This window comes from Anarrhichthys ocellatus, unplaced genomic scaffold, assembly GCF_004355925.1.
Source record: "Anarrhichthys ocellatus isolate YVR2014 unplaced genomic scaffold, GSC_Weel_1.0 scaffold138, whole genome shotgun sequence".
Lineage (NCBI taxonomy): Eukaryota > Metazoa > Chordata > Actinopteri > Perciformes > Anarhichadidae > Anarrhichthys > Anarrhichthys ocellatus.
The window spans coordinates 1,678-20,890 of record NW_022280168.1 but is presented as its reverse complement, the minus strand read 5'-3'; the positions used below and the strand labels follow the sequence as shown (position 1 = coordinate 20,890).

General features: G+C 44.4%; 1 protein-coding gene across 2 annotated transcripts; it reads right to left on the bottom strand.

The window, feature by feature from the left end:
* Positions 1-4,467: 4,467 nt before the first annotated feature.
* Positions 4,468-17,943, bottom strand: LOC116399962 (E3 ubiquitin-protein ligase CBL-B-like). 2 transcript variants are annotated; one of them, XM_031877511.1, is made up of 7 exons: positions 17,163-17,943; positions 8,447-8,581; positions 8,305-8,360; positions 7,759-7,872; positions 6,775-6,945; positions 6,416-6,532; positions 4,468-5,987 (listed from the first exon to the last, which is right to left on the bottom strand). In XM_031877511.1, the coding sequence occupies exons 2-7, from the start codon at positions 8,530-8,532 to the stop codon at positions 5,734-5,736; spliced, it is 798 nt and encodes a 265-aa protein (XP_031733371.1). In that variant the 5' UTR covers positions 8,533-8,581; positions 17,163-17,943; the 3' UTR covers positions 4,468-5,733. The 2 variants fall into 2 exon arrangements, with proteins under 2 accessions (XP_031733371.1, XP_031733372.1); XM_031877512.1 differs by having other exon boundaries at positions 8,447-8,560.
* Positions 17,944-19,213: the final 1,270 nt, after the last annotated feature.

Here is a 19,213-nt window from a genome sequence, read left to right as displayed (position 1 = left end):
GTTAGGGCTGGCTCAGGTTTATAGTTAGGGCTGGCTCAGGTTTACAGCAGGACAGTGAGGGAAAATAAACTACAATGTAATGTCCATTCGTGGTAATGAATGGACATTACATTGCAGTCATTTTTATCCAAAGCGACTTACAATTCAGTATCTATCTATACACCGTAGGACAGCTACGGGAGCAATTTGGGATTAAGTGTCTTGCTCAAGGACACATTGACATGCGACTAGTGGAGCCGGAGCCGGGTATTGAACCACCGATCCTCTGATTGAAGGACCGCCCTGCTATCCACTTAGCACGGTCACCCCCGTGGACATTAGGGGTGGGAATCACCAGAGGTCCCGCGATACGATATCATCACGATACTTAGGTCACGATACTGCGATATTATCACGATACTGCGATATTCTGAGTATTGCGATAACATATATTGTGATTTATTACTCTTTTCAACTTCAAATTATGTCCCCAAAGGAAAACTGTGTCAAGATGTTTTATCTAATAATATGATAAAGTTTTCAGTCTGTTCATCTCTCTTCAATCATTTTTATTGCAGTAAAATAGGATTGTTAAGCAGACAGACTGACCAACAATGTCATAAATGTTGCATGCACCTGACAAACTGAACTGTTTGTATTACTACATAGTCCAACTTAACTAAATGCAAACATGTCGATAACTTATATCAGTACGATATATGAGTTATATAACTCAGTATAACTTGCGATGCGTGGACGTCAAGGGCAGAGAGCCAGTTATGCGCCGCACTGTCCCCATGAGCCTGGCTACTGTTGGCAGATTTAACCCCGTTGTGAGGCCAGATTGAGCGGGTGAGTGAAACACTTCACATGCAGGAATCTCGCTAACTGAACGGCAACGCCCACGTTAGAAGCGTTGTTACAACCATCAGGTTTTTGTCGGCAATCCCCCATTCTTGTGCTGCATTTAGCAGGAGGTCTGTAATGTTTGCCCCGGTGTGACTTACGTGTACTGCTCTAGTTTGGAAAACGAGAGACAGCAGTCACCAGTCCCCTGAGATATTGTGTTGTTATAGTCACATAGGAATCCACTGCGCTTGACGTCCACGCATCGCAAGTTAATGCAACTCTTTCTGCTGTACTCAAAGACTCCACAACTTTAAGCTTCACATCTCTGTAGAGCTTGGGCACGGCTGTGTAGGTGAAAAAATGCCGCAACGGTGTCATATCCATGTGTCATATTCATGTCCTTCTTCCCTTCCTTGTTAAAAAATTCAAAATAAGTCTAGACGTCTGATTTAAACGCGGATGGTGCATTTCTGATTTCTTTCTCCGATGTCTACATCTTTGTTTTGATCAACTTCCTACCAATCACGCTGACCCGGCACCTCTGCTGACCTCACCAGAAAACAACTCAGCACCATCTAGTGGACTGAAAAAGCAATTGATTTGATTTTTCTAGTACATTTTGTTTTTATAGTTTATATACTAAAAGATCGATACTTAGCGTCCGTGTATCGATACAATATCGCCACGCAAAATGTCGCGATACTATGCTGTATCGATTTTCCCCCCCACCCCTAGTGGACATGTCCCCCAGTGCAATAGTGTCCTAACTGATGTGTCTCTGTGGCAGAGAGGAAGGATATACATCAGTCTTCGAATACATAAACACCACTTAGCAGGATCCATTTTGGGTTGGATCTGCATGAAAAATATAGATCAGCAGCAGAATGTGTGTTTTGGTTAATAAAAATGACTCTTCCTTATACTAACCACTTGGAGTGCTAACAGTAGCATGGCGCTCCACAGGCATTTCTGGAGTCAATTTCTCACTTTCTTTCATAACTTCCAGTTAATTTCAGCATTCCTTACTTATTCACTACCTCAAAGAGGTTTCTCCGGTTCTGAAGTCAGTAGCTGGCGGGCAGTGTGAAGCTCGCTGAAGTCATAATCACGCGCGACTTCACCACCATTCTGTTGCATTACTATAACAAATCAAACCTCTTTCGACTCACTAGAAGCCTCCCATGGTATCAGGACACAACGCGCGCACAGACAGGCAGGCAGGCAGGCAGACAGACAGACACCAAGAAATCATTAAATAAAACAAAGGAATCGTGACTTTTTATTTACTTATCCATGAAAATAATATATCAAGAAAAAAGCATAATAATATATAAATTAACTGCGCATTACTTTATGCGTTACATATTCATGTCACGTTTTTGTCACCAGAGCACTTTAATACGAAAATGGCATTAGAAAATAAAAATTGCTTACTTTGCAACCTAAGGCCACTTACCCGCTTCACAAGAAGGTCCAATGCACGGACAATACTGAGCCAAGAGGAGGTCAAGTTTGAGAAAATAAAAGTGAAAACTGACCAGAGCTAAAATGAAGCATCACGTTGAAGGGAATGCCACTGAATTTCATATGTGAACATGAAGAGGCTCGTTCTACCAGATGAACCAGACGAACCAGACGAGGGTCGAATCAGTAACATGAACTATACTCTAATCCGGAGAGCAGTCTCACACATTTCATTCAGAGGATTTTCTGGTTCAGTACGAAAAGCATTGTCAATTGTGACAATAAATATCAACTGAATGCTGAAATGTAAATAACCATGGTGATTAGGGGAGCAGATAAAGCTGCTTAGCTGATGACTCGGCATTATCCAAGTGCTTAATTATATGTTTATTTGTGTGTTTTTGTTTAGCTGACATACTTTCATGGCTTTGCTGCATGGGGTCAAATGTTTTGTGAATCTGTGTCTGCACTGTGGATGATAACAGAAACTAGAGACTTGGTTCTCAGACTCTCTTTGTTTACAGCGTTGCTCGTTATCAATAATTCTCTGTGGACTGTTTAAAGCCCCGAGATTAACATCGGGTCCTTTCAAACCACAGTGCGGTTTATAGTACTGCTCAAGGAAGGAAAGGATGGCAGTGGAAGGAATACATCCTCTTTATGTAAAGACGTGGGGGGGGGGTACAGATGACCAGATGACTAAAAGAATAAATCAATATCAGCTTTGTGCCTCCCAGATTGTGGACTTTAAGAGCACATTCACTCATGGGTATTTTCTCTCCATCACCAAGCATCATTTTATTCCCATGGTTGATTATGCAGCACGGACAGCCATACTTATTATTTCTACATGAACACAGCAACCTTTTGGCAACCTTGTCTCTATGGTAACATGGAAGCTGTTAAAATGGCTGACTTATTCCAACACACAAAAACACCACTCAAGTACAGAAAGTGCTTTCACGTTTGGCGTCACTCTCTCATTATGAACACATGTGGATGTAAAGATGAAAGTCAGGGAGCTGTATCATTGGTACTGCTTTATCATTTCCTCCTGCTGTATTATCAGGAGGTTCCAACTGAGCCTGAAGTCTTTCACCAGAAACACTGAGATTTGCTTTGTGAGGAGCCTCAATCACAGGAGACTTAAATCCATCAACATTTTTAAGCTCCACCTTGGACAAAAATACAATACATCATCTCAAATACATTTTGATAGCCTAATAATGGCTGCAGAGTATAGAGAGCCTGGAGGTGCATCTCTGTGTTTCTTCAGCTCGTCCCTGTATAGACACCGGGATCTCCCTGACTTACTCTGCTTGTGTGTTCAAACACAAACACACAGACCCAGAGGCTGTCTCAGGGTGCATCAACTGTTAATAACATAAAAGTTACTATAGTCCTGATATACATTAGTTATAACTACATCATATTGACACATCACGTTGTACCGTCAGGATCCACCTGTTAGCCCCACGTTTCCTACAAAATACATTTGGATATGTAAAGATTTCCTTAGTAAATAATCTAGCTGTAACCTCTCAACATCGCTAGATAGAGGATGGGACAAGAAACAGGTGCATTCATATGATACGACAGGGTTTTTTAAAAACTTGGTTAAAATATAGACTGCATACAAGAAGAGGACGTAGTTGTCGTGACATCACTGTTTTGTGGGCTGCAGCTTTGCAGCCTTGAATTTGACATTTTGGTCATCGCTATCTTGGTTTTGTGCAACCAGTGAACGGAAGCGACCATATTTGGACTGCGGAGAAGTGACGCTGTGTTAGATATGCCATATTTGACTCTGGTAGCAACCTGTCAATCACAAGTAGGTTAATTAACAAGGTCGCCCCGCCCAAATGATAACCTGGAATGGTCCTTCAATGTTTCTGAGAATAATAGCCGAGTAAACAGCCGTTTTATGGCAAACTACATCTCTAACAAGTCTGGCAACATCTTTTCATACTACTTTAAAGGAAAGAGGCTAGTAAAACCAAATTGTTTCTTTTATACTCCACTTCATCATACTTGTTCATAGTACCGTTATCTGTTTGTGCACTTTATTTTATATTTGTATTCTTTTATATTCTATTGTAAATTGTAATATGTTTCTATTTCTTGCAGTGTGGATTGTTGTTGATTGTTTAATGTTATGCACCACCCGCCATGACAAATTCCTTGTATGTGCAACATACATTGGCAATAAACAGTTTCTGATTGTGAAACTATATCTCATCTCATCTCATACTTTGAATGCTCTGCAGTATTCTGTTCATCTTTACTGTGATCACTCTACAACTCTACATCAGGAAAAAATGTGAAATTGTTACAGTAACTTTCACTCCAAATCAGACAGTGATTCCTCAAATATGTGGCAAATGTGGACATATGATGGCTGTGTAATTGAAGTGGAGACAGGAGGCTGCAGAGCTCCAACAGACAACATCTGGCTCGTTGATCTACACAACAGGTCGGCTTCTGCCATTTAAATGCTTGAGCTGAAATGCAGGCATGATCGTCTGGCTTTTGTCGAGGAGAAAATGTACAAAGGTATCGCTCATTCATGCAGAACAAATACATTCATAGGCTTGCTGTCCTCGGATGAAGAAAGCTGATTAATCCTCTGGTCTGAATCAAAGAGCAAAACTAAGCCTTTCACCCTCTCCATGAGTCACTCTTCTTGACCAAGTCCAACAAAAAGTGCTCTTCTGTAGCAGTGGTACAGTTTTTTCCAGGTCTGGGGGAAACAAGTGAATCAATAGGCATCCTCTGGCTCCATCTAACCACTCCCAGCTCACCAGATCCTGTTAAGCCCGCCAGACCCTGGACAAACACTGAAGTATTCTCTAATGGACAAGGGATTAGGAGGAGGGAGCCGGTGAAACAGGAAACAAGGAAACAAGAAAATAAGAAAGTAACACAAGGAGTTAGAGAAGAGAAATAATGGAGTCTGGCTCCCCCCACTGGCTGTAAATAAGAATGACCCCTACAAATTGGCTGTGCATATAAGTGCAAAAGAGCTAGAGATGTTGTGTTCTATTGTAAGGCCCTTCAAACTAAAATCTGAAGGGTGCCAGGGTGTGAAAGGAACAGTAGCAGCAGGATCAGGGCTTTAAAACAGGCATACAGTCAGGCCTGGAACCAAACAGCACTGGCAAAAAGCTCACCGTAAACAACACCAAGTCGGGTTCTGTTTTTTTTCACAGGTTTAAATCATTCACAGATGATTTTCTCCCTTTTGTGATTCTCTGTGTTCTACAGTGATTTGGTTTTAGCCACTTTGTTGAGCATCATCATCTCTGTTCGGTAACAAAAGGCAAGTCTCTCGAAATGTTTCTGTTGAATACTGTAGTTGAAGCAGAATGAAGGAGCCCTTTTTCGTCGGCCCATTCAGAGGCACAGCTTTACTGTTGTGCTCCCCTTTCGCTGTCTCTTGGACTACAGGTTCAGTCTCGGGGCCACTAAGGCAAACTCGCGCAGAATGTTTCTGGCCACATCCACTTTGTACTGGGCGATCATCAACGCCCGCTTCACGTCCTCAAAGGAGTAGCCCTCCCCCATCAGCTTCGCGATTTTGGCGTCAACGTTCTCCGACTCCAAGCTGTGAGGTTTGCCCGGCTTAATGTCTGGAGGAATCTTCCTGGGCAGTGGCTTGGGCGGCCTGGCAGGGGCCTGCAAACAGTCCATTGATACTTTGACAGAGAGAAGGAGAGAAATCATGTCAGTGGAAAAAGGCCCCTGGCCCCCCGGAGAAACTTGAGTTGGTAATTAGTGGTCTCGAAGTCTGTAGACTTCACAGAACAAAAGCTTTGACATTCCAATATCGCCTGAGTTTGGACCTTTATTATTAGGTAATCACTGTCTTACAAAGCAGATATTAAGGTATTCACTGCAGATATCTCTTCAATTCCAGAGATGGCAAAACATTGTTGGCCTGCTTTAAGGAAAACAGGATACGTTCTGGGAAATGAAAAAGCTGAAACCAAACACAATTAAGCCGATTTGGATTTCAAAGTTTCAGACAAACTTTGCCCGTCTGCACAAAGCAACTTCCTCGGTCATCTGGATCCGTGTTTTAAGTCATATGTGTGCATTTGCTGAGAAGGTTGAGGGTACCTACCTTGACTGGCTGGTAAATGGTCATACTCCAGGCAGCCCCTGGAGCCTTTAGTATGCTCTGCGTGTCGTCTGACTGGAGGCAGAGGAGCAGCACTGTTCAGCATGTCAAACACTGTGCCTACACCACAGACAACAGAGACATTCAGGTAAAGGAGCCTGTTGCTATCTGTAGGTCAACAAAGTAATCCTCTGTTCCATGTGGATTTTTCAACAATTCGGTCGGCATAATAAACACTTTACCCCCTGTGAGAGAAAACTATTAGATATGCATAACACGGTAGGAGATGCACTACATTTTTATCTTTTTTCACAATTTTGATCGGAAGGAAGAGAGAGAGAAGCAAGAGTTTGCCAGCTTACCAGGAGTTAACAGAAAGTGCTCGAGTCCAGAGGAGGGCCTGTGTGGTCGTGCAATGACAGAAGAGGAGGACGTGGAGGAGTTGCAGAATGAGGACGGAGAAGAGGAGGAAAGGTCGGTGAAGCTGTGTCTCACCGGTGGAGGAGGAGGCTGGGATGGAGCGTCTTCCAATGCTGAAACACAGACAAGACTGAACTATCTGCTCTGATTCACAGTTCCTACTTATTCCAAGAGGAGCTGTCTGATGCTGCTATGGAATCTAAACCATGTCCCAGCAATGGCATTATATGCCAAAGTGCAGCTGGCATGCTGTCCTTTAGAGAAAAGCCAAGAGAGGATATTTCTGAGAAGGGAGCGAGGATTGGGACAGGAGGTACACGAAGGCTGGATAGAAACTTGCTGTGGGTATTCTGGATTAACAGAAACCAGAGGGAGGATTTATTAGACATCAAACATACAATATAAGCACATAATGAGTAATCATTGCAATCAGAAAAAACTCTATCTAAAGGCTAGCTTTGCTATTTGTTTACAGCATCACATCAGCATTGTGTACATTCATTCCAATTCAAATGGGGACCATGTGAACTCTGCTACAGGGCTGTTACTGGAATAAAGATCTGACAGTGCTGTACACCAACTGCAGAATAGGATTTTAATGAAATGATACGAAGCTAATGATATTTTGGAGTTTATGAATCTATCTTATCTTATCTATCTTATCACACTGAGCTTCAAAATGACATGTGAATATGACAGAGAGACATGTCCCCAATGTATCACCTGAGATTCATTGGATTAAGTCAAGAATATATGTTTGACACGGGGAGATTTTTTAAGCGACAATAGTGACATTTTACAGTTAAGACAAGTGCGACACAGGTGTACTGCACAGGGAAAACTAGTGGGCTATGATAGCAGAGGGGCTGAGACAGACAGGGAGCTGTGGCTGGGGGAGGGGAGGTGATCAGGTCGGGGTGGGCTACCTTGTGGGGGCAGCAGGATATCATAGTCAGATGGTATCTTGCTGGTGTTGAAGGGGCAAAGGGCTGTATGTGCCACCCGTGAGACCAACCCCCTGACCGACTCAGAGTGTCCGCCTGACAATCAGAAGCAGAGAACAGACGTTTTTCAGTAAATAAGAAAGAATGTTGCTGATGGCATTAGATAGTTCCTCATGGTTGTCGTGGACTTTCACCTGATTCAATAAATGAGACAGAATAACATATTCTACCGTTATCAAGATAATCTATTTCAACAAAAAAACTGATGCATACTGGAAAGAAATGAAATTACCTTTAGTCTCTTTCTGATTGTAAGACTCTGACTAGAACGTTTTAAGACTCAAGTGTGGATCAAATAAGGTGTCTTCATATGATCATACAGTTTGTACAAACCATTTGTGGGCATCCTATTCACCCTGCTCATTGCAACATTCACTACATCAGCTGAAATGATCTCACAGTACTATGGAGTTAGAAAAGACTTAGAACTTGTGATGTTCAATCATATCTGCTGGTTTCAGGACTCACCAGGCTCCGGGGGCTTCTCGTCGATGTAGGGCTCTGGAGAGCCGTTCTCCCAGTGCCTGAATGAGAAGAAATATTAAACTGCAATGGAACATCATAGCTGTATCACCATAGTAGCTTTAAAACATTGAAAGACGGCCAGTACCTGCTGGGTACAGAGATGCAGATGGGAGCCTGGCTCAAGCAGAGGTTGGATGAAGGGATCTGATAGTCGTCCTCCACCCTCTCCATCACTCCCCGCTGTCGTTCTACCACAGGGCTGTTGAAAGGGTTGGAGGGTCTGTAAAGATGATCATGATTTATCAACTCAACCTTTCCATTCATACAGTTATTACATTCAAACTACAATCTGGCATTTTCACAGTCCCATTAAGAGGTGGATTAGATAGGTATAAACTTTATTCATCCCCTGGGGGAAATTAGTTTGTCGCAGCAGCAAGTTACAGAGTAAAATAAAATATTACGTATGGAAATGCACAATATATAGAGTACAATAAAATAACAGAGCAGATATTGAATTTGAAAAAATAGAATAATAAAAAATAAAAATGCTAAAAATCCACAGTATATACAATTAATTAGAATGGTATTAAATTAACAACTAGGTAAACTAAACAAACTGAACAGTAGTGCAAGGATCACCAACAACAAGCAACAACCGTGTAGCGTTCTTGTAGTCATTTGAAGGATGATGATCTGGCCAGAGGTGATTTGTTATAAAGTGATATAGCAGAGGGCAGGAATGTTTTTCTGAATCTGTCCTTGTGACAGCGGAGCTGGATCAGTCTGTTGGAGAAAGTGCTCCGCTGTCCCTGCAGTAGGTGGTGGAGAGGGTGGTCCGGGTTATCCAATATGGATAATAGTTTCTTCAGTGTCCTCCTCTCCACCACCTCTTCCAGATTGTCTTGTTTACAGCCAATGATGGAGCCGGCCTTCTTAATCAGTTTATTAAGTCTGTTGGTGTCTCCGGCTCCAATGCTGCTCCCCCAGCAGACTACGGCGAAGTACAGTGCACTGACCACAACAGACTGGTAGAACATCTCCAACATCTTGCTGCACACGTTGAAGGATCGAAGTTTCCTCAAGATAAAGAGTCGACTCATCCCCTTCTTGTACACAGTGTTGATGTTGTTCTTCCAGTTCAGTCTGTTGTCGATGGAGACACCCAGGTACTTGTACTCCTCTACCATGTCCACATCCTCTCCCAGAACTTTCACCGGTTGTGGAGCCGTCGTCTTCCTCCTGAAGTCGACCACCATCTCTCTGGTCTTGGCCACGTTCAGACGCAGGTGATTTCTACCGGCCCACTCCACAAAGTCAACCACTACTGCCCTGTACTCCTCCTCCAGTCCGTCCTTTATACACCCGACCACTGCAGAGTCATCAGAGAACTTCTGCAGGTGGCATGACACAGAGTTGTACTGGAAGTCAGTGGTGTACAAGGTGAACAGGAAGGGAGACAGAACAGTTCCCTGTGGGGCTCCAGTATCACTGACCACCGTATCAGACAGCACACGGCCCAGTTGGACAAACTGTGGTCTGCCTGTGAGGTAGTCAGTGATCCAGGAGACGGTGGACGAGTTAACCCCCACCACCCGCAGCTTCTCACTCAGTAGCACTGGTTGGATGGTGTTGAATGCACTGGAGAAATCAAAGAAAGTGATTCTCACAGAGCCACCGGTTCCATCCAGGTGCGACTGAGCTCGTTGCAGCAGGTAGATGATGGCGTCGTCCACCCACACATGAGGCTGGTATGCAAATTGCAGAGAGTCCAGTGATGATTTCACCTGCGGTCGGAGGTGGGCCAAGACCAGCCTCTCCAGCACCTTCATCACATGTGATGTAAGGGCAACTGGTCAGTAGTCGCTGAGGCCAGATGTCTTCTTAGGTACAGGAACCTGGCACGACGTCTTCCACAGCACCGGGACTTCCTCCTGCTTCAGGCTCAGGTTGAAGAGATGTTGCAGGACATCAGACAGCTGGATGGCGCACGTCGTCAGGTCCCTGGGGCTGATGCCATCAGGTCCTGCAGCCTTGCCTTGGTGGAGTCTCTCCAGCTGTCTTCTCACCTGGCCAGTCGTCACAGAGAGGGGGGGGGTCATTATGTCGGTGGTGGCAGAGCCCTTTGAAGTGGAGGGCTCTGAGTCCATGCAGCTCACCAGGGGGGACAGAGGGGGAGGTGATTGGGAGGTGTGGTGTGTGGAGGAGACAGATGAGGGCTGTGAGCTAAACCTATTGAAGAAAGAGTTTAGCTCGTTGGCCCTCTCCAGGGAGCCCCCTGGTTGTCTCCCTCCAACCTTGATAGTAATCTGCTTCATCCCCGTCCACACCTCCTTCACGTTGTTCTGCTGGAGTTTGGCCTCCAGCTTCCTCCTGTAGGAGTCCTTGCACTCCCTGAGCTTCACCTTCAGGTCACGCTGGACTTTCCTGAGCTTTCTTCTTGTTAAGGAGAGCTTTCAGGTCACTGGTGATCCATGGCTTGTTGTTGGGGTAGCAGTGTACTGTCCGGGATGGAATGGTGGTTTGTTCACATAATTTGATATATTCTGTGATACAGTCCGTCATGCTGTTGATGTCCTCCCCATGTGGTTCACACAGCACATCCCAATCCGTAGACTCAAAGCAGTCCTGCAGAGCGTCATTAGCCTCCTGAGACCACCTCCTCACAGTCCTGGTGGTCACAGGCAGCCTCTATACCAGAGGAAAATACCTGGGTGTCAACAGGATCAGGTTGTGATCAGACCTGCCAAGGGGGGGGAAGGGCAGTGGCACTCTATGCATCCTTTGCATTAGCATACAGAAGGTCCAGAGTTTTATTGTTCCTTGAGGGGCAGTCAACATATTGGTGAAAAGTTGGCAGGGCTTTATCCGGAGTGGTGTGATTAAAGTCTCCAGTAATTGCCAAAAATGCACCTGGATGTTGACTCAGCAGTCCAGACACAGTGGAGTGGATGGATTGTAGTGCTGGGGTGCAAGGACAGGCCAAAGGTGCAGCAAAAATCGTTATTTTACATTTCTTATTGTACATTTTAACAATGTGTCACCGCTAAAACATTTGCATTAACTGCATTGTTTATTGTATTGTCAGAATGGAAGAAAAACACATCATGTAAAAGCACTGCGGTTTGTCAAAGTAAGGCAAAATGCTTTTCGACTTGCAACATTTCCAGGTACACGGCAGTCAGAAATTGCAACTGAAAAGATTCATCAGTGTAAACAGAGCCCATTACAGTAAATGCTGAAATATCTCAACAGTCTGAGAAGACTCAATCTGAGCTGAAATAAAGAACTTAAACTGTACACTGAGAGCCGCTTGACAGGACAGGTTTTAGATGCTTGTAGGACAAATATCCATCACTGTCCAACACTAGGTGTGGTAGTGCAGTTCCCAACATCATGTGTGTGAGCTGACTTTTTCATCCTTGTGCCAAATTGAAGTCAATTAGACTCACAGTAGGCACAGTGGTGTAGTAGTTATCACTGTCGCCTATCAACAAGAAGGGGTCGGACCCGCTGGTTTGGTCGGCTCTTCTGTGTGAAGCATGATCCCGTCATGTCAGCGTGGGTTTTCTACGGGTTCTCCAGCTTCCTCAGAGAGTCCAAAGACCTGTTAGGTTACTCTAAATTTGCCCGCAGATGTGAGTGATAGCCTGGCGACCTGTTCAGGGTGTACCCTGCCTTTGCCCTATGTCAGCTGGGATCCCTCAACCACATTGATCAACGTGTCAGTCTCTTTATAATTCCACAAAAACATTCTGCAGACCACAGCCATCAGGCCAAATTCAGTAAGAATGTTTTGTACTGTAATGAGAAAATATGAAGCAGCACCACTTATCAACTGGCCCCACCCTGTTTGTTGTGTTTACCTACCTGCTATGATGCAGTATAATGTCATTGTGCTGAAAAGGTACAAAGTACACTAACAGTTGTGTCTTCAGTAGGTAATGATTTAACAGTAAAGGAACTGTTGAATAATGCAGGACCTTCATTGGCCAATCAGTTACAAGAAACACCGACGCAGCCTAATATCGAACCATAACCACTGTAACATATTAAAAATATGTAAACTGAGCCAGTAGATGCAGTAATTACCAAATAAACATTCAGGTTCAGGTTAGGGCTTTTGGGAATGAATGGTTGTCTTTATATAAATAGTAATAAAAACAAGTGACCCTGCAAATATAACCTATGCTTTCAAAATGCAAGTCAGCTGCATTTTCCCTTGTGTAAGGGAAGTGTGTGTACATCACTCTAACCACCCTACAATACTAAATTGTTTTCAGCAGGACCAGAGTTTCCCCTTTCAGCTAAAGCTTCATCGGAAGTGACAGCTCTATCCCCTGCCTCCACTTCAGCCTGATACACAGAAATACCTAATTTAATTCTGGCTGAAGCAAAAAGGCTATTAGAGGTTCAGCTATAATTTTTAAAAGCTGTGTCTAACCAGGACTTTTCCCCAAGGCTACTAGACCTCATTGGTAGAAGGTCCCTGAGTCTGAAACCACAGAGAAAAGAAAGGAGGAGGTTCAGATTCGATGGAACTTTAGAATAAAAGCAAAGGCTAGTAACTGGCTAGTGTTGAACTGAAGGTTACTCATATCTAAAACACTAGTCCAAGTGCTTTAAGACCGCAGACTAGACAGCTGTTTTGTTCTGTTCCCTATTCCCATTTACGTCCCAGTGCTGGCGTCAACTTTGCAGTTTGTTCAGCCTCGAAAAGATTTTGTATGCACGTTCTGTTCCATTGATTGAACAGACTTTTGTCCAGCATGTTTCATCTCCGTATGGATTACACAGACATTGATTTTGACAGTGGTGGGCCGTCAGAGCCTTCAAGGCCTTCTCTGCTAGCCTAAACAGAATCACAAAATTATAGCTATTTTATAATTTAATAATTTTTCCTTCAATAATACACGTCAATAATAATTAAAGCTGCGAGCAGCGATGAACGGGCCTTCACAATCTGCAGCGCGTCGGGGGTGCCGGTGGGACTCCGGCCTGCGCGTCCGAGAACGTCCGCGACCATCGGAAGGTGCGTCCGCGAGCGAGACGTTTTTAATCCCGCGTGGACCGCCTGATGCCGGAAATGATGCTTTGCAAATAGTCCGATGCTTCCTGTATCCGCTGCCTGGCGCTACAGAACACGTGCAAACATGCATTTTGTAGCTCTGTGTCAAGTGTAAACCACATTGTGTAAAAGTCATGTAAATCGGAGGAGTATGTCACAAAATGCAGATTTCCTTTGGCCAGCAGGTGGCGCTGTGAGTATTATTGAAAATTAGCTCGTAGACATCCTCAGGCCATGAGTGTTATCAAGCATGAGAAGTTTGGGACCGTTTGGAACAAGTCCAGCTGAGTTACATCAGACATTTCCTTTAGCCAGTAGGCTTTGCGGGTTTACTGTAGCGCCCCCTAGTGGTCGAATGCAAAACAATTCTCAGGGTATGTTACTGGATGCGATGTGCACATATGCTGAATATTTTGGGAATTTAGAACAAATGGTTGAGAAGTTATGTGTATTGATATTTTGACACTCACCGAAGAAGTGTATTGGTCCATATCTTGTAAACACAAAGAGATATCAAAAATATTTTGATAACTTTTGATGATCTAGATCCGCTTATGATCCACAGTAAATTTCGTAGAAATCGGAGCCAGCGTGTAGGAGTTCGCAAAAATGTGGTTTTTTTCACTAAATTCAAAATGGCTGACTTCCGGTTGGGTTTAGAGCTTAGAGCTCCGGGGCTTTTTTTGTCAGTCTACATGTGATACATCTGTTTACCAAATGTTATACATCTAAATTTTATATATAGATAGTGAAACGTACTGCGAGGGCTGCATCGTCGAAATATTGTATAAATTCATACAAAATTGAAAATGGCAGACTACCGGTAGGGTTTAGAGCATGGTCCCAAGAGACTTATTTTTAGGTCTCCATAGGATACATGTGCCTACCAAGTTTCATACATGTAGCCAAAACGTAGCGCTGGGGCTGCTCTTTTGAAATATTGTAGGGGGCGCTATAGAGGCAATTTAAAACGGCCAATAAAGAAAATCATATAAAATATTTCTTCCAATGACCTGTGACACATGTACAAAGTTCCATGAGTTTTTGAGCATCCCAACCCACTAAACCATCAGCTTCCTTTTTCATGGCAAACTATGCGTCGCCACGGCAACAGCGTGGAACGAAAACTCACAATATTCATGGAGATTTATCATCAATGTCTTAAGGCTATCCTTACCAAATTTGAGACTCATCAGGTAACCTGGCTAGGAGGAATAAATAAAAGTATAAAATATGACATTTCCTTTAGCCAGTAGGCGGCGCTATGAGTTATTGAAATATTTTCAATTGAAGTATGTTTAGGCTTGAAGTAGCATCATGCATAAGAAGTTTTGTGCAAATTAGATAATGTACCTTGGAGTTATAACAACTTCTTTTTTCATAAACAATGAGGCAAAATGGCCGCCACGTCAAGGTGTTGATGAAAACTCTCGATTTTGATAACTTTTAATCACAAAGGTCTTAAGAACATCCTGACCATAGTAGAAGTTGATCGCTTAAAATCTCTAGGAGGAGTTCGTTAAAGTGCGAAGGCTGAAATCTGCAAAAAGTGACAAAAAGCACAACTTCGAGGGTTTACTGTTGCGCCAGCTAGTTGTTGAATGCAAAATGAATCTCAGGGTATGTTAGAGGATGCAATGTGCACATATGCTGAAAATCTGGTAATTTTAGGACAAACGGTTGAGAAGTTATACAGTTGTGTGAAAAAGTGTTTGCCCCCTTCCTGATTTCTTATTTTTTTGGTCACAGGGCCATGTAGGCCCTGTGTGAAAAAGCTTTGGATTTTTTTCCCCCTTAATAATAAAAACCATTTCAAAACTGCATTTTGTGTTTACTTGTGTTATCTTTGTCTAATATTTAAATTTGTTTGATGATCTGAAACATTTAAGTGACTAACATGCAAAAAAATAAGAAATCAGGAAGGGGGCAAACACTTTCACACAACTGTATGTATTGCTATTAAGCCACGCCCCTAAGAAGTTTATTGGTACATATCTTGTAAACGAAAAGAGATATCAAAAAGCTTTTGATAACTTTTGATGACGTAGATCCAGTAATGATCCACAGTAAATTTGGTAGTAATGGGACTAAGCATGTAGGAGGAGTTCGCAGAAATGTGTTTGACACTAAATTCAATATGGCAGAAAATCTAAGTAGGCGGACCTTAGGGGTCTGATTGGCTTTTTTGTAGCTCTAGCTCAAGTGGACATGTGTGTCAAATTTCAAGTCAATCTGACATACTGGCCGAGGGGCGTCGAATGGCGCTAGAGAGCCATTTCTTAACACAGAAAGATGCATTCTTTTTCAGATGGCTATATTCACCAGGCCTGACAAGTCCCCAAAATTTGGTGAGTTTTCATGCATGGAAAGTCCTCCAACCATGCGTACGTTTACCCAAACGGGTACAATATCAATAGGGCCTTCGCGGCCCGACGTTGTCGGTAGCTCGGGCCCTAATAATTTATGAAAATATTTTCCCCATTAGCTTATTTTCTCATTGCACAGCTACTGTCTTCCTCAGTTGCTCTGCTTCCAGTGCAGCTTTTATCCAATCACATTTCACCTCTGTGTCTCTAGGTAAGAAGAGAGGCCCGAGGCCTGCAGACTCACAAGTGAATCCCTTTGCACTTTAAGTGAATGGGGACGATATTGTTGATTGTCATAGTGTTCAACCAATCAGATCTTTAGTTTGACATGTTGGGCGTATTCTTTGACGTGTCAGAGCCTGCTAGCTGGCCTAGCCATATGTGATTGGTCAGTGGGCTAGCGTGATATGTTGGGCGGTGACAATCCCAATATCTGCTCCCTCTGCCGAGCGGACATTTTCAACCTCAAGCGCATTAAAACATATTCAAGAAATACAACTGGGGAGGCTCGACTGTCTTCACTGGCGTCCATGAATGGAGAAGGACTTCTTACTGGAACTAAAACACACGGATGTACTGAACAACCGTGAGATTAAACTCTTTATTAACAAAGAAAGGAGGATGGACTTTGTCTTTAAAAACTGAACAGCAGCTCTGGTAAGTTAAATACGTTTGTTTTTACATCTGCAGTAGCTTTAAGATGCTTGTTTATATATTATTATTTGTACAACTTGTTTTTATGAAGATTTTTGTTTGGTTTAATATGTGATAGGAACCATTGTTACATCCAGTGTTGCTCTAGGGACATATTTAGTCGGTGCCAGTGTTGGCAACTTGGCGACTTTCTCGCTGAATCGGGCGACTTTCCAAACCCTCATGGAGACTTTTTTTGTCAAAAGCTACTAGCGACAAATCTAGCGACTTGTTCTGGTGTTGGAGACTGTTCTGGTGTTTTGACTCTGATGTTAAAGCACGAATGTTCTGCACTGTCGTGAACGAGCAGCGGGTGCTGCCGTGAACGAGCAGCAGCAGTCCCAGCTGCAGTCAGAGCAGAGAGGAGACGCACTCTAGGCGTATTCTCTGCAGTTCGTGGATCTATAGGTGTTGAGCTTCATTTTGACACGAAACAAATAATAACTGTAGCTGTGTTTCAGCTGCAGGACAGCAGTGAAGGCCCAGGTATAAAATGCACGGCCCGCCACTGGATTTTGATAAACTGTTTCTAAAAACAGCCTTATCAGAGGAACTATAAACAAGTTCAGCAGGAGCTCACTGGTTGCAGTAATGTACCACTGCATGGAAGCTGCAAATATTTTCTGCCCCTATTATACAAATGTGCTGTTCAGACAAATCATTTCAATATTGGTTAAACTTTTTCAGGATATTTCCAATGAAACTTTGCGTGTGTGTGTGTGTGATATACTCACTTATGGCTACTGGCAAGTGTGGACTGCGTTGGTGAGTGCCGTGAGGGAAGGATGTCATACTCATCACTGACTTGCACACCATTGGAGAAGGGCTGCACAAACAAGAGAAGGGGGAGAATTATATAAAGCACAACGGAACAACTGAAAAGGTAATGTCAACTGAATTGCAGAACTAAAAAAAACTACACTAGTACAGTGTATTATGCTGTGGATATGCCATGTCCTTCCCTGATTCTGGTGGGGAAGTGCAGTCCTTACAAACACAGCCAGGACACCATACTGAAGGTACAGCAACTCTGCAGCAAACAACATTTTACTCACCAACTGTAGCTTCAAATCAATTCACTAAAAAAGGCAGTATGGGTTTAAGGATGCAGAATGTGCAAATTATTTCTTTTCATTAAACCCGATACATTTCAAACTACAGGCCACCTTATGATGGGATCACACCAGCTGCAGTGCCAAATCGGACCAGGGGTGTAAAATGGGGAAGCCAATGGCCCCTTCGTCTTGCTCCCTTGCTTGGACCACACCAATCTTCTCCTTTATTTATTCTCAACAACACCTATAAAGTTTCACGACTGCGTTTTGCACTGTTGTTGTACTATTGAGGAGACAAAATCTGTTTATAGGCAGGCAGACAGAAATGTTAACACATTTTGTAACCTTGTAAAGGGCAACTCCCTGTGTGGCAGAGTTACTCCCCAGATCTGCATCCATCCATCCATCCATCCATCCATCCATCCATCCATCCATCCATTTTCCTCAGCTTATCCGGGGTCGGTCGCGGTGGCAGCAGGCCAAGCAGGCTGACCCAGACTTCCCTCTCACCGGCAACATGTTCCAGCTCATTCTGGGGGATCCCAAGGCCTTCCCAGGCCAGCTGGAAGATATAATCCCTCCAGCGTGTTCTGGGTCTTCCCCGGGGTCTCTTCCCAGTTGGACGTGCCTGGAAAACCTGCAGTGGGAGGCGTCCAGGAGGCATCCTAATTAGATGCCCGAACCACCTCAGCTGACTCCTTTCGGCGCAAAGGAGTAGCGGCTCGACTCCAAGGTCCCTCCTGATGACCGAGCTCCTTACCCTATCTCTAAGGCTGAGCCCGGCCACCCTACGGAGGGAGCTCATTTCGGCCGCTTGTAGCCGCGACCTTGTCCTTTCGGTCACAACCCAAAGTTCGTGACCATAGGTGAGGGTAGGAACGTAGACCGAGTGGTAAATTGAGAGCTTTGCCTTCCGGCTCAGCTCCCTCTTCACCAAGACGGTCCGGTGCAGCGCCTGCTTTACTGCTGCAGCCGCACCGATCCGCCTGTCGATCTCCCGCTCCATCTTACCCTCACTCGTGAACAAGACCCCGAGATACTTGAACTCCTTCGCTTGAGGTAGGCACTCCGTCCCCACCTGGAGGGAGCAATCCACCGGTTTCCGGCAGAGCACCATGGCCTCAGATTTGGAGGTGCTAACTCTCATCCCCGCCGCTTCACACTTGGCTGCAAACCGCCCAGTGAATGCTGGAGGTCATGATCCGAGGAGGCTAACAGGATCACATCATCTACAAACAGCACAGAGGCGATCCCGAGACCCCCGAACCTGACGTTCTCCGCCCCCAGGCTGCGCCTAGATATCCTGTCCATGAAAGTCACGAACAGGACCGGAGACAAAGGGCAGCCCTAGCGGAGGCCAACACCCACCAGGAACGTGTCTGACTTATTGCCGAGAATGCGGACACAGCTCCTACTGCAGTCGTACAGAGACCGGATCGCCCATTGTAATGGGTCCGGCACCCCATACTCCCGCAGCACCCCCCACAAGAACCCCCGAGGGACCCGGTCGAAAGCCTTCTCCAAGTCCACAAAGCACATGTAGACTGGTTGGGCAAACTCCCAGAACCCCTCCAGTAGTCTTGCGAGGGTAAAGAGCTGGTCCACTGTTCCACGGCCGGGACGGAATCCGCATTGCTCCTCTTGGATCTGAGGTTCGACAAGCGGTCGGAGCCTCCTCCTTTCCAGCACCCTGATCTGCAAAGATGCACAAAGCTGGTGTAGGAGACACA

Coding starts and splice junctions, on each gene's coding strand:
- LOC116399962 (XM_031877511.1), bottom strand. CDS start 8,532: ATGGAGAGGGTGGAGGACGACTATCAGATCCCTTCATCCAACCTCTGC. Junction 8,361..8,446: donor TGCATCTCTGTACCCAGCAG/GTACTGGCCGTC, acceptor CTTCTCATTCAG/GCACTGGGAGAACGGCTCTC. Junction 7,873..8,304: donor CGAGAAGCCCCCGGAGCCTG/GTGAGTCCTGAA, acceptor TCTGATTGTCAG/GCGGACACTCTGAGTCGGTC.